This window comes from Magnolia sinica, chromosome 11, assembly GCF_029962835.1.
Source record: "Magnolia sinica isolate HGM2019 chromosome 11, MsV1, whole genome shotgun sequence".
Taxonomy (NCBI): Eukaryota; Viridiplantae; Streptophyta; class Magnoliopsida; order Magnoliales; family Magnoliaceae; genus Magnolia; species Magnolia sinica.
This window is the reverse complement of record NC_080583.1, coordinates 12,240,095-12,255,445: the sequence shown is the minus strand read 5'-3', so window position 1 is coordinate 12,255,445 and position 15,351 is coordinate 12,240,095. Positions and strand designations below refer to the sequence as shown.

General features: G+C 38.6%; 1 protein-coding gene across 6 annotated transcripts in view; it reads right to left on the bottom strand.

Annotated features, from left to right (window-relative positions):
• The window catches only part of LOC131218826 (protein CROWDED NUCLEI 4), a 35,666-nt gene extending 34,791 nt beyond the window's left edge, over positions 1-875 (bottom strand). For 5 of the 6 annotated variants that reach the window (XR_009157867.1, XR_009157868.1, XM_058213661.1 and 2 more), the window contains exon 1: positions 504-875. Coding sequence is in view for 4 of the 6 variants with exons in the window: in XM_058213661.1 (XP_058069644.1) it covers positions 504-749 (246 nt within the window). In the remaining 2 variants the exon portion in view is untranslated. The remainder of the gene's footprint in view (positions 1-503) is intronic. The other variant, XM_058213660.1, reaches the window with a different exon arrangement.
• Positions 876-15,351: the final 14,476 nt, after the last annotated feature.

The window sequence follows — 15,351 nt, the reverse complement described above, 5'->3', positions numbered from 1 at the left end:
CAAGACCAGGTCTTCCAGTGAGATTCTAGCAGGAACTGAATCTCAGGGTTGCACAAAACAGTTTCTGAACATATCTGTTCAAAATATAAATGTGCAAAACTCTCTTTCGAGCCCCCAAATAGCTTTGCCCATCTGTAACACACCAGGAAGAAAACCCTATTTGGCCAAAAATTCCGATTGAGCCATCATTCATCCAGCGGCCAAACAAGTGCATAGCACTCCTCAGCCATTCCAAATCCTTCCATCAAATCTAGAATTCTTATATAAGATCAATTATACTTCTACAACATTGATTAAGTCTTCTACCGCAATTCATCTCAACATTACAAAATTCTATACCCAGAAAAATCCATTTTTCAAATTGAATCAAGATTTCAATCCAAGCAACATACCAAAACCCTAACACAACTCAAAATAGAGAAATACTCCGATTCCGAGAATCAATGAAGGGAAAACGAAAATGAAAGCAAGATTCAAGAAAACTAGAAATAGAACCAGCATACCTGTGATTCGAGCCTCGTGATGTATGCGATGAGAGCAGCCTTGTCCCTTCTCTTGACTGAATCTTCATCAAAGCCGGAATCCCGTAGACGCTTCCAGATTGCATCGTCGCTGAGAGGGAAATTATCTCCGCCGCTCCTTAGAAACGCAGGAGTCGAAGCTTCTCGAACCCTAGAAGCAGGAGATAGTGCTTGCAGGGGTTTTGTAGAAAGGGGAGAAGCGAGTTGCTGCTGCTGCTGACTCGCCATGATTCAGCGAATCATGGAAAACCTAGATCGTACGGTAACAGTCCGTCTCTCTCTATCTCTCACGGAAACAGTCCCTCTCTCTCGCTCTCTGGCTTTCTTCTTCTCTGTTCTTCGGTTGCTGAGTGGACTCGGAGCTGTTTTACACTATACTTTTTTAAGAATTCCACTCGTGTGTGTTTGTTGCTGTTTATTAAATGGTGGTGACGCATCTTGTGTACACATGGGATATGCTTTTGTCAATCCTGTCCGTTTAAATCGTGGGACAACATGTAGATGGATAATATCGAAAAAAAATATCACTCATCAGGTGAGCCTATAATGGAAGCGGACCAAGTAAACTCTGTGGGTTCATTATGATTTATGTATTTTATCCACTCTACCCATCCGTTTCACTAAATACTATTAGAAGCTAAGCTCAAAAACAAGAAGTATAATCAAAGCTTGAATGGACTGCATTGCAGGAAACATTGTAAATTGAAGGTCGAAAACATTGTAAATGGAATGTCTATAGCTGGACATTCCTCAATGGAATGTCTATAGCTGAAAATTCCTCAAGGCCACTGGAGTTTTGTATCAAGCTGATATGTGTCTTCCCTTCGTCCATGTTTGTGTGATCTTAAGAACAAGGTGGATAATTGCAACTCTTAGGAAGCTTTCAATAGTAAACATAAAGTTGGAATCACTAGTAACCGCATATCAACATGTCGTGGTGAGTATATACTCGGGCCCTATACCACTAATGCCACAATGTTTTTGATAGTCTTATTGGCGTACATTATGGTAGGGTCTTCGAACAGGGTGACCTTGTAATAAGGTAGTGGGGAAAATTGTAGTTGGATTGAATCCTTCGCAATGAAATGCCCTATTTTACAAGTAATGACAAAAAGCCCCATGGGCTAGTAAGTAGGCCGACCACATATGTGAAGCGCATGTGCGGGGGATGGATTATCACGTTTGATCTTGAAGTTGCCTCTGCTTTTGCTTTCACATCCCCTTATGTGTCCTTGTTCGACCGAATTAGTAGGAAATATTTGAATTAAATGTTGTGCAGAAGCATCAAATAGCATCACGGAGTCCACCAAGCGCAGCAAGGGCGCTTCCCACTATATGCATGTGGCCGGTGTAAGGACCCCAATCAAACAGACCTTCCAACTATCAATAGCGGGTTCATGATACTTCTAAAGGATCATTATTAATGGCATGGAAGTATGGTATGTCTAGATGAGGAAGGCGTAGACACATTTACATACTTTGTACCATTATTCCCACTGTTTTCAGTGTTGTGGTGCGCTTATGCTTTGAATATATTTTAATTTTGGGCTCAACTCCAAAATGTACACCATAAATCACATATATCCACAATGAGTAACTCGTACACAGTCCAATTTCATCAATTTCATGAGAAGAAATGGACAGTAAAAAATTTTAGGGATCCGAATTAACTGTATAAAGTGTTTTCATCGACGTCGAGATCACTATTTGGACGGTATGGATTGTACGCGTGTTGATAAATGTAAGGTGGATGATTCACCATCATTTAAGAAATGCTGCAGAACGCACACGGTAGCAGGTCGATTGATCTAGCTAAATTTGCACGGATCGCGAATCACGTTCATCTAGCACGTGAAGGTAGTTGGAGCACGAAGGGATGCACGAGAAGATTAACGAACTCCTCATCTCGTGGATGTAAATGTAAGTGGGTCACTATTCGATCACGGGCAACGAAATCTTCTAGTTGAAAATGGACCGGTGAAGTTTATATTTCAACCATTCATTTAAATTTTACCAATATATATTTCTTCATATTTTGGATATGGGCCATCCTACGTGAAGGAAGAATATGGACGGTTCAGATTATCTAACCATTCAACTATGTGGTCCCACTTCAGACATGTACACTAGAGGTGGGTGAGGCGCGGCACACACATGGCGTGCGCTTGCTTTTTGTTTTTGGTTCAGCAAGATGATATGATGGAAGCGTTTGGAAAGCAAAAGCCGGTTTTTCTTTTTCAGGGAAATAAAGAGAGCGGCGGCTATGTTGGTGGAAATTTAAAATACGCACGCAATCACATTTGTACACGTGTGAACATGTGATCTTTCATCAGAACGGTCCATATAGTAGGCCATAAATATAAGTCGGAAAATTTATTATTAAATTATCATCATCTCAGATGGACGGTTTAAACGAAAAATGATAAACCTTCCTACTCAGTAAGAAATGGCCCATTGTATGGTTATGTTAAAATATTAAAATTATGATACAGTTTGATTTATGATCCATCAAAACTAGGACAGTAAATTTCAACGGTTTGGATTGAGATGTTTTTATAATATGTGTGCAAGGATTGTGAGTGTATATATCGAATATTGTACTCGACTAGAGTATCTTGATATTCCTCAATAAAATAGTGCTTGATCGAATCAAGCCACCAACGCATTCGAATTGAAACGACTTTCCGGGAAGTTCTGCTCTGCTCTGCCGCTTTCATTTTAGATGATACAGTAGAAACGGAAGTGCTGGAATATTGTACAGCCATCTCTCCATAGTACACGTGGCAGTCCGATGTATCAATCGGACCGTCCATCTTGTATACCATACTATGGATGGCTTATATTTCAAAAACTACATCTATTTACGTAAAATCGATCACATTTCATAAGTTTTATTTGATTAGCGGTTAACCATTTTCTTTTTTGTTTTGTACCGTTTCTTTGATGGCCGCCACTGGTATGATTAACGTTATCCAAACTTTGAAAATAAAAGGAGAGTACATGATGCATGTATGGATGATCCAGACAATTCATCCGGCAGCCATCACAGTGGATAGTAACTCTACGCATATCACATCAGTTGGAACGTTTCCATGTTTCAAAGTGATCAAGGGTCCACGTTCAACAAGCATTTTTCTTTCACATGATTTTTGTAAATTCACCCATCCATGGAGGATCGACTAGATGGACGGTCCTGATCATCTGTCACCACAGAATCATTCGTGCATGACGGACTCATCGTATTTGTGATTCCAGCACTCAACAGTTGTCAATGGGCCATGCTCGGGCCTGCAAAATCTGAATATTGAAATGGTTGGCCCGAAACAGTTCAAAATCCGGGCCAAAACAACTCAGGCCCGGCCCGTTGACACCTTATTTATCAGATTTAAGAGATCCAAATCCTTAAAAAGTCATAAAATGAAGCGGCTGTCCTAACCGTTGGATCTCCAAAAAATCCAAAGATAGTGGACAAATACGGTTACCACTTGTGTCTTGCAGCGTAGTGGGCCACAAACAAAAAGATTGGTGCCTGTCCTATTTTAACTTGGTTAATATGATTGGGAAAACTGTTATAATAAACGCTTGTAAAGGTGATTGGTGTTGTTTTTATAGTTGAAAGGTGCTCCAGAGCACTTTAAGTTATAGTGCACCTAGTTACAATGGGACACTTAGTCCAATCCATTGATCCAGACTGTTGATTAGATCCAAGACATATTTCATGGGCTACCATGAAAACAATCAAACCATTCTAACAAATATTGATGATTTGATCAATGTCCTTTAATATATACGGTTGAGATTTTTTACACAATAATAGGCCTAATCAACAATTTTTGATATATCTATTTGTTAGGGCCAATCATGGATTTCTATGATTCCAAAGAATCACTTTAGTTAGGCAATAATAACCATCCCAATCCATGGCTTTGAAAATGGACAGCTATAGATATTAAGGCCAAATCTGGGATGATTGAACCATCTGATCAGTGAGAAGTTTTCATATTAAACAATGAAATCTGTCACGGACTTAGCCGATGGTTCGGATCGATCTATTAGGCTATCAAAATGAACTAATGGGACTAGGAGCACTAAAACTTGTAGTGCTTGAGAAGGAGCACTTATAGAAATCTAAGTCTGGAAAGCTTATGTGGCGTATTTGCTTGGAAATCATTTAAGCATTCATTGTGTTGGTTTAAAGTCCTCGTATCATTCAAGGATGCATAGTTTTAGCAATTTAAAAGCTACCTGTGTGCAAATACATGCCTCTAGCTACTATTGTTGCATGTGCAGGTGTTGTGTCATGCCAGGTCAAGGGAAGCTCTGGAGTTAATCTATTTAACAATTGGGTTGGGATTTTGGACCCAAACCCAACTCATTAATTTTGGGGGGGAATGCAAAAATATAGCTGAACCATTCAATTAATGGGCTGAGTCAGGGCGTGGAACCCAGAACCTACCCATTGATCACATAAGCAAGTGCTAAGTTGAATAAAAAAAATAATAATTATTGAGTTTCTGTATAAATAATATTTCAAACCATTCAATTAGTAGTGCTTATCACCTTTCATGGTAAAGAATAAAATGGCCAGTGGTCTAGGCATGATGGTTAAAATTAAATGGTTATAATAGTTTAATAACTATGATTATTGGTATATTCTGCATCGGCAATGAGCTCAGAATTTCTACGACCGGCTTGTCACAAGTAATTTATTGGTAACCATGTTTTAGAAAAAGGGAAAAAGGTAGACCATTGTTGTAATGTAGACAAAATATGAAAGACAATTAACTAAATTTTCTCGATTGTGAGCTAGACTTAGGTGGGGTCCATTTTTGGATAACCAAAATCGAATCCATCTAAAGATTGGACCCACATCGGGTCGATTCTAAGTTAATTTTAATATGACCCAACCAGGATCCATTTAATAATTAGGTTCAAACTTTTGGACCCAAAACCCCAAAGGGCCTATTGGAATAAAGGATTAAATGGTATTGAATTACATTGTGTGGAATTAACACTATTATTACACAATGGTTACATGTTTAAAAATACTATTTTGATATCCAATTCCACATTTGGGATCAAATTCTTCCTCGGGGAAAAACATTATATTGAGTAAATTATGCATTTGGCAAACAACGAATTATAATCAAGATACTAGATTTCACAGCTGATGCAGGTCACTTATATGCATTTGCAATTCAATTGACGTGTTAAGGGCGCATATGAATGGACGGCATGGATAAAACATATGCACCAATTTGGGGCCCACAAATGTAGCAGATTTCAAAATCCATAAGAAATCCTACCGTATCTCCCATTGGCACTAGATGATATAATACTTGGATTAATCTAATACTTTCCATCATTTCAGACACCAAATGGAATTTACATTGGACCAACTGTAATTCCACACTAAATAATCCCATGTTCCAAGCAGGCCCTAATTGTTAGGTTAGGTTTAATGACTCATCAATTTGACCTAATCCATTTACAACCATAGTTTTATATGTAAAACCCGTAACTTCGCATGACCTTCCATACACTTCTATTTCGTCAACGACATGTTCATGGCAGATCAGATCGATGAGTTTTAATCGTGACCCAATTTTTAGTACCGCAATACTCTAATACTTGTACCTTAGCGATCGCGGGGATGCTACGATTCCAACGCCGCACGCCATGCCCCATTTCCATATATATATATATATATATCCAACACTTGTGGGATCCTACATGATGTATCTATCTTATCCACTCCGTTCATTCATCTTGCTAAATCATGTTCAGGCTTAAGCCCAAAACTTAGGTTGATCCAAATCTTAGGTGGGCCACACTACAAAGAAATGTGGGGGTAGAATCCTCTTGGACTTGGGATTTCTTGGTTTTGAGATCCCTTAGACTTAGGAATTCTTGGATTTAGGATCCCTTAGGTCTTTGGTTATGTTTGGCATATTGGATTCAAATTCCTAAATTAGTAGGTGTGTGAATGTTGAAACTATGGTTATATTAAATCTATTTAAACATATACCTTGCCTGAACTGATGAAATCCCAAGACTCAGATAGACCATGAGCATAAGATCACATTCTAGTGACTAACCAATGATTTGTAACCGTCAATTTACATTAGCAATAATTAGACGGTGCATATCATCCTACTAAAGTAATTATAGTAATGTCATAGATAATCTGATTATTTTGGGTCATCATTAGTAGCCCATGTGCCCAAATGGTTTGGTAGCCTAGTGACACACGTGTTGTATCTGTGGGTGTCCATCTGGGTCGCTTCCAGGGGACCCCACCTTGGTGTATCTATTTTACTCATGCCTTATAGTCTACATAAGGAGCCGATTCTAGTCTCAAATGGGTCATACCGCATGGACCTTTACATTTCTAGTGAGGCCTGTCGTTCGATTTCAACTCTTTGCATATGATGTGCCCATTAAGGTCGATTATCTCATGAATGTTTGATAAAATGTTCATGCATTTAGCCTGGTAGGATACATTGATAACATGCTTAGTGTAATGGATATCATGCCCAATTATATGCCAATACACATCATTTGTATGCCTGTTGTAGATGACAATTGTTCATAGTATATGTCGTTCGGCTTGAGACACTTAGGGGACTCTATATGAGACAAGGTCACCCTGCATGATTCGCGCAATACGCGTTGGTTTGATGCGTGCTTTGGATAATGTGATTCATGCATTATGCACTATGTGTGACACGTACATCTACTCCAATGAGGTGGTCTCGTAGCCTTGTTGTGGCTGGCGGATTATGGATACCGAAAACTACTGAGGTTACAGGGAATCACAGGCGTCCCTAGGTGAAAGTCCATAAATCCTATGGTACTAGTAGGATGCTCGAATATCTAGACCGAGTGGATTCATGAGCGCATGATGGCTGGATACTGGTAGGCCACGTCTCCCACTGTATTGGGGTCAGTTAGAAGGGGGTTTGACCTTACCTACCCGGGTGCAGAAGGTTATATGTTAGGTTGAGTTTGACCAGCTTGTGAAATGGGTTCACTATCAATGGATCAGGTGGTTTTTGTGTACCACTGACAAGGCGGATAGTGAGGTCTTTTGCACTCACTTGGTCTTGATGGGGGACAACCAGTGTCGGAAGTGTCGGAAGGGACCAGTGTCAGAAGTGATGGGTGACAACCAGTGTCGGATGTGTCTTGATGGGCGACAACCAGTGTCGGAAGTGTACTAAACCCCGGTGATGATCCAATTGAGAATTATTCTAACATGTGGGTTAGTGGAGGACTGACACATTGCATTGTATATTTAACATATGACATTTGGCCATGTAGGCCTTCACATCGCATAGACCGGGTATGGTTGATAGCATTTATAGACTTTCAGGTTCAGCCTTCCATCATTTCCACTTACTCTGATTTTTGTATGCTTGACAAATGTATTGCGCATACACGCGTGCACTCTCTAAGCTTTGTAATAAGCTTATGCACATTGTTTACGTGTAGGTTATGATAGACCGCAACAACAATGAAGCAGGAGCATGTGCCTGATCTTTTGAAATTTTGCTATATTATGTATTTCCTTTTCAGCATTGTACTCAAAGATTATATTAGTGGATATGTGGTGATGGTGTTTTGTGACTTGGGTATACTTGTAGTTATGCTCATTTATAAAAAAAAAATCACCCTAAAAATTCTCATTGTAGGATCCCAGGATCGAAACCTGGCTCATGAGAGTTGGGAACCAAGAATGGGGTACTACGGAGGCTGTCGGCACCGGATTTTGCGACCAGAGATTTTGTGAAACCGGTTGTCGAGTTTGGGGCGTGACATTATATAATAGCAATTAAGATGAAACTAATACACATGGATCTTACTAAGAAATCCATTCTAATTACTACACAATGCACACATACGATAGATATTGAAATAGGAAACAACTTAAAATCTCCCAACAAACACTAAATTAAGACTCATCATAACAATGGGCATTACTCTCCACCCAAACTCACTCTTAGGTCTCATGGTGGATGCCACAATGTTAGTACATATGCCCACTTGCTAGGTATGTGATTTGACCATTCCACTACAACCTTTCATGGGTGTATGAAATCCAACTTGTCCAATAGGTTGGCCCCACCATGAGGATCACAGTGTCGAGGTCAACCTTGACACCCTTGCTAAGTGGAACACCAATGTAAATAAATGGATAGTTGCCACTATAGTGAAAAAAAATAAAATAATACAAGTGTAGCCCACTTGATAGGTGAATGAAGCTAATGTTTTTAATAAGGCGATCCCTGTGACGTGTTGTATGCCTATGGTATTACTAAATGCATCCACCATTTGAATGGTTACTTCGTAGTCTATCCAATTGGACACAAACATCTCTCTCTCTCTCCTTATATGTGCATATACGTACATGCATATCTCAAGTCTAGCCAGTTTCACTATTACCGTCAACCTCGTAGATAACTACCAACTATACAGTGCATGAGACATAGGAGCATGTGAGCAAGTATATATAGCATTCATTCAACAAAGTTTTAGGAGTTATTTCAGCAAACAAAATAGCATGTTCTGACTCCCGACAACATGGACATCAATACACCCAACTTTCATCATTTCAATTAAAGGTACCCACATATAACTTGCATATCAACAGGCAACATATAGATAACACATCAGCAACAATCATGTAAATCATAAATTAGCAACCAACATGTGACGTACAAGCCAACAATCAACATGTAACACACAACCAGCCATATTTGGGGAAATCCTACTCGAAATTCCCTGAATTGGACTGCCAAATCAGCAATCTACACATCAACATGCACTCAGAACTTAATCCTCTTTATTAAATTTGGTAAGAAAAATGCATGGTCAGCAAGTAAATAAATGTATATTTAATACTTGATATGATTTCATAAAAATTCAATTCAACCGTTTAAAGAATTATGTAACAGTTTAAAAAGGAAAAGTGACATTGATTAAAAAAAAGACAATTATAATTTAAGTTTGAGCTAACTTAGGGGTCCATTTTTGATACCAAATGATCATAAAGTTGGACCCATGGCATCAAGTAATTTAATATGCCTAAGTCATTACTATTAGGAAACTTTTGACAACCAGGGCTATGGATAAAATTAAGTATTAATGCATAGTGATTAACTATATAATGTTAATTTTAAAATACATTTGACCAATCCTTTGGTAATTTTTTGGAAAACTTATATAATAAATTCTATTGCAACACAATATATTGATGCGTGCTTTGGATAATGTGATTCATGCATTATGCACTATGTGTGACACGTACATCTACTCCAATGAGGTGGTCTCGTAGCCTTGTTGTGGCTGGCGGATTATGGATACCGAAAACTACTGAGGTTACAGGGAATCACAGGCGTCCCTAGGTGAAAGTCCATAAATCCTATGGTACTAGTAGGATGCTCGAATATCTAGACCGAGTGGATTCATGAGCGCATGATGGCTGGATACTGGTAGGCCACGTCTCCCACTGTATTGGGGTCAGTTAGAAGGGGGTTTGACCTTACCTACCCGGGTGCAGAAGGTTATATGTTAGGTTGAGTTTGACCAGCTTGTGAAATGGGTTCACTATCAATGGATCAGGTGGTTTTTGTGTACCACTGACAAGGCGGATAGTGAGGTCTTTTGCACTCACTTGGTCTTGATGGGGGACAACCAGTGTCGGAAGTGTCGGAAGGGACCAGTGTCAGAAGTGATGGGTGACAACCAGTGTCGGATGTGTCTTGATGGGCGACAACCAGTGTCGGAAGTGTACTAAACCCCGGTGATGATCCAATTGAGAATTATTCTAACATGTGGGTTAGTGGAGGACTGACACATTGCATTGTATATTTAACATATGACATTTGGCCATGTAGGCCTTCACATCGCATAGACCGGGTATGGTTGATAGCATTTATAGACTTTCAGGTTCAGCCTTCCATCATTTCCACTTACTCTGATTTTTGTATGCTTGACAAATGTATTGCGCATACACGCGTGCACTCTCTAAGCTTTGTAATAAGCTTATGCACATTGTTTACGTGTAGGTTATGATAGACCGCAACAACAATGAAGCAGGAGCATGTGCCTGATCTTTTGAAATTTTGCTATATTATGTATTTCCTTTTCAGCATTGTACTCAAAGATTATATTAGTGGATATGTGGTGATGGTGTTTTGTGACTTGGGTATACTTGTAGTTATGCTCATTTATAAAAAAAAAATCACCCTAAAAATTCTCATTGTAGGATCCCAGGATCGAAACCTGGCTCATGAGAGTTGGGAACCAAGAATGGGGTACTACGGAGGCTGTCGGCACCGGATTTTGCGACCAGAGATTTTGTGAAACCGGTTGTCGAGTTTGGGGCGTGACATTATATAATAGTAATTTGGATAAAACTAATATAGTTCTTACTAAGAAATCCATTCTAATCGCTATACACTGCACACATCTACGATGGATATTGAAATAGGAAACAACTTAAAATTTCCTAACAAACACTAAATTCAGATTCATCGCAACAATGAGCATTACTCCCAACCCAAACTCACTCTTAGGTCTCATGGCTCATACATGCCAATGTTAGTACATATGCCCACTTGCTAGGTATGTGATTTGACCATTCCACTACAGCCTTTCATGGGTGTATGAAATCCAACTTGTCCAATAGGTTGGCCCCACCATGAGGATCACACTGTCGAGGTTAACTTGACACCCTTGCTAAGTGGAACACACCAATGTAAATAAATGGATATAGTTGCCACTATAGTGAAAAAAATACAAGTGTAACCCACCTGATAGGTGAATGAGGCTAATTTTTTAATAAGGCGATCCCTGTGTTGGGGCCAACCTATTGGGTGGTTAAAGTATTGTATGCCTATGATATTATTAAATGTATCCACCATTTGAATGGTAACTTTGTAGTCTATCAAATTGGACACAAACATCTCTCTATCTCTCCTCATATATGCATATACATACATGCATGCATGTCTCACGTCTAGCCAGTTTCACTATTACTGTCAACCTCTTAGATAACTCCCAACTATATGGTGCATGAGACATCCGACTCATCCAATTGGTTTGCCACACATCACAAGTATCACATTATGTAAAAAATTGATATGATCCATCATAAAGTGGACTGCACTCATATTTTTCTATTTATAAGTGGATATGTCGTTGCAATATATGCCCTTTTAGTTTAATGAATTATGTGTATTTTTTTCATTAACGCTTTATTTATCATTCATTTTGTAGATGTATATATGGGATGGAAACAAATAGGATGACTTCATTTTTTTTTCCTTATGTTGTGTTTATATCCCGCGTTACCATGGTAAGGTACTGCACAATCATAATGATTACTTATCCATGCTTTGGAGGAAATTTAACCCCAATGAGTGATTGTTTGGATACTTTTATGAACTAGGAAAATGGCTCACATGGTTTTGGTGCTCAGTGAAGGACCATCAACCTTAACGGTGTGTTGACATGGCAAAGTTATGTGGGCACAACAGTGATGTATATAGATGTTATATTCACACCATCCATCCATTTTGCGAGATCATTTTAAGGCATGAGTCCAAAAATAGGTAGACCGAAAGCTCAAGTGGACCACGCCATGGGAAGATGTGGGGACAATGATGCCCACCATTGAAACCTTCCCAAGGCCCATCATGATGTTTATTTCCCATCCAAATTATTCATAAGATTACACATACTTGGATGAAGGAAAAACACAAATATCAGCTTGATCCAAATCTTCTATGACCCTTAAGAAGTTTTCAATGGTAAGCATCTAGTCACCACTGCTTTTTGTGGTGTGGTCCACTTGAGCTGTAAATTTGCCTCATTTTTTGGCTTATGCCCTAAAATTATCACATAAAATGGATGGACGGTGTAGATATAATACATACATCATGATGGGGCCCACAAAACTTTTACCCGGTCAACCCACCACCAAGGTCACACAATCTACATCCTCTTACAGTGTTACCTTGATAGATTGTCAGTTAAAAAAGCATTATCCTCGAGCCAAACGCAAGATTGTGAGGAATGATAATAATTAAGTAGGTAAATTACTTTGGTAAGTTACAAAATAAATAGAACCTTATATAATGAAGTAGGACAAGTTTGATGTGAAATGCATTATGAGACCTAACTTATCCGATTATTTATCGGCCTAATTTTAGTCATGGCTAGTAAATAAGTTGAGATAACCTAATGGGCCATCACACATGGTATGACTGTTATGTGTATAGTTAATAGCTATTATGAAACATTGTTCCCACACGTGCCGGTGAGTGAATGTGTAGATATTAACTATATCTAGGAAGTTAAGCTGGATTTAACTATCTGATATTATCTTGAACTTTTCTTGATACACATGTACATAAGCCACCCAACGCTCTTTCTCTTTGTTTGATTTGATGGGTGGATTGTGTCTTATAAATAGAATGGTTGACTTGGAGTTGTCACTAGCAGCTAATCTTGAAATTCCTAGTTGGCTAGATACTATGGAATCACAACGAACCAAGGAGTAAAAAACCCCTTTATATAATAGTGTCCTATGGTTGGCCTCTAATTGAAGATTCTAAGTAATGGCCTCAGTGGCAACGAAGAAAAGGGTTACACACCCTTCTCGCCCACACTAGTGTGTAGTCTCTACTTCGCGGGATTTAGCAATTTGAGGTTTTGGAAGTTTTTTTTCCCAATTTGGTCGTGGACAAGATCTGAAGTTGAGAAGGATTTATTGTTCTACTTCAATTATAACTGAAGAAACCATAATGGCTTGGCTGCAATCATATTAAGCATATGATATTGCTTCAAATTAAAAAATAAAACTAATATCAACTCAACTATGGTCATGGTCATGGAGACAAGTTACTTGCGTGGATCATAATCGAGCAAATGATTATTACATATGGATAAAAAAAGAGAAAGACTAAAAGATCCTAGGTGTATATTATCTTAGGATCCGATGGCTCAACAAGACATAGGGCATGCGTTGAATGAATTATGAATATGTATAATAAAAGGGTATACGAGAAGGGACATGTTGCAGCATATTAGCAATTAAAGTAAAAAAAAGAAGAAGAAATAAATAAGTTATAGAGTAACTGGCTGATAGAGATGTGAGAGGAGAAAGAAGAGAACCGACACTCTTTGTAGAAAAATGGTTAGATATCTTAATCATCGACCTTACTCTTTAAGATATGAACCATTGTGATGACTTGTATTGATCAAATGTGTGCACAAGATGGTGGATTGGTTTGGACATGATGAATGGCTTGTAGAGAATCTCCCCCTCTCCTTGTCTAGTTATTAAGATTGAAGAGTTGAGGAGGAATTTATGCTTTTTTGGTGAATAAGTGAAAATACATTTGTGGCATGTTATGATTAGTTGTTGGGACCCTTAGGGACATGTGTCACTTCCTCACTGATAGTTGAGATGATAGAATTTGTAATTTGACAAAAACCAAGGGCAAATTAATGTGTTGGTAACCAATAAAAATTGCATTTCCACATGTTATCTGGTCGGAATTTCAATGCATATTGCATGGGGACTCATGGATAGCATCTTAGTTGACTTTTCAGTTGTAGCAAAAATTAGATTTCTGCTACATGTCTAGATTCAAAATTCAAGGTATAATTGGTCCCTTAATGTCATGGGTGCCAAGCTTCTTATTTGCCGAAGTTGCCAACAAATTTTAGATTTCTACCAGCATGCACGGGCCAATATGAAGCTGTCTTAGAGTTCAGATGGTCCTTATGAGGCCTTGGGTCAATTTGGACTGGTTTGGGGAATTTTTAGTGTAATTTTAGGGGTTGGTATGGATTCAGACATGGTTTTAGGCCTTTAGGTTTCAAGGCTCATGGTTTCAGGTTCTAAGATTATAAGGTTTTGGATTTTTATGTTATAGGGTTTTGGATTTTTGGATTCTAAGTAACAATCTAGTTCCATTGCGATTAATCACTTTGTGTGAGATTACCCTTCTTTATAGAGGTTGCGTGCAACCGAATGCCAAAGCGATAGACACCATGCCATTCTAGTCAAGCATATATTTTGATGCAGGGATAAACGTGATGAGGTCGATCACCGTCTTCCTAAACGATAACTACTCTGAATCCACGGAGCTTCTCTGGACTCCTCACAAAGACTTCTTGAATCCACGAGGAAAGAAAGCAAGAAGAATAGAAATAAATTCTAATAAATTCGTAATTTGATTGATGAAATGAAAATAACGAGTTCACAACCCTTTAAATAGGGATACCAAGCAATGGGAGAGAAATAAAAAACAAACTATAACTAAAACTCCTAGAATTCGCAACTTACTACAAATAGTAATTTACTATTTATAGACAATTGTGATGTCTACAGTGTGCAAGGTTTTCAGCCAAAAATAATAAGTGTCCTATTTGGCTTCACCAAGCTGTTCTCCTAATTATTCTAAGCTCTTTTCGCGTTGGGTGCAACTCTTAAAGCCCAATGGATGATGAGTTATAATCAAACCAAAACTTACTATTTATAGTAAAAACGAAATTAAAATAGGGAAACGACCGTCGATTCATGTATATTTCGTAAATCCGGCTTGCGTAACCTGACGTAGCGGGTTGGGTGGCTAAAGTAGCTCGTTCTACCTAAAAATCATATGTTTTACGCCCGATAACTCATTTCAGATTGCAAGATACGACCGATCTAAGGTCTGACGGTCTGGATCACTTCTGTTGTCGACCAGGCCTTTTCTGATCCATCTTGGCCATGAAATTGTCCACGAACTGCTCTACATCAAATTTGTTCGAG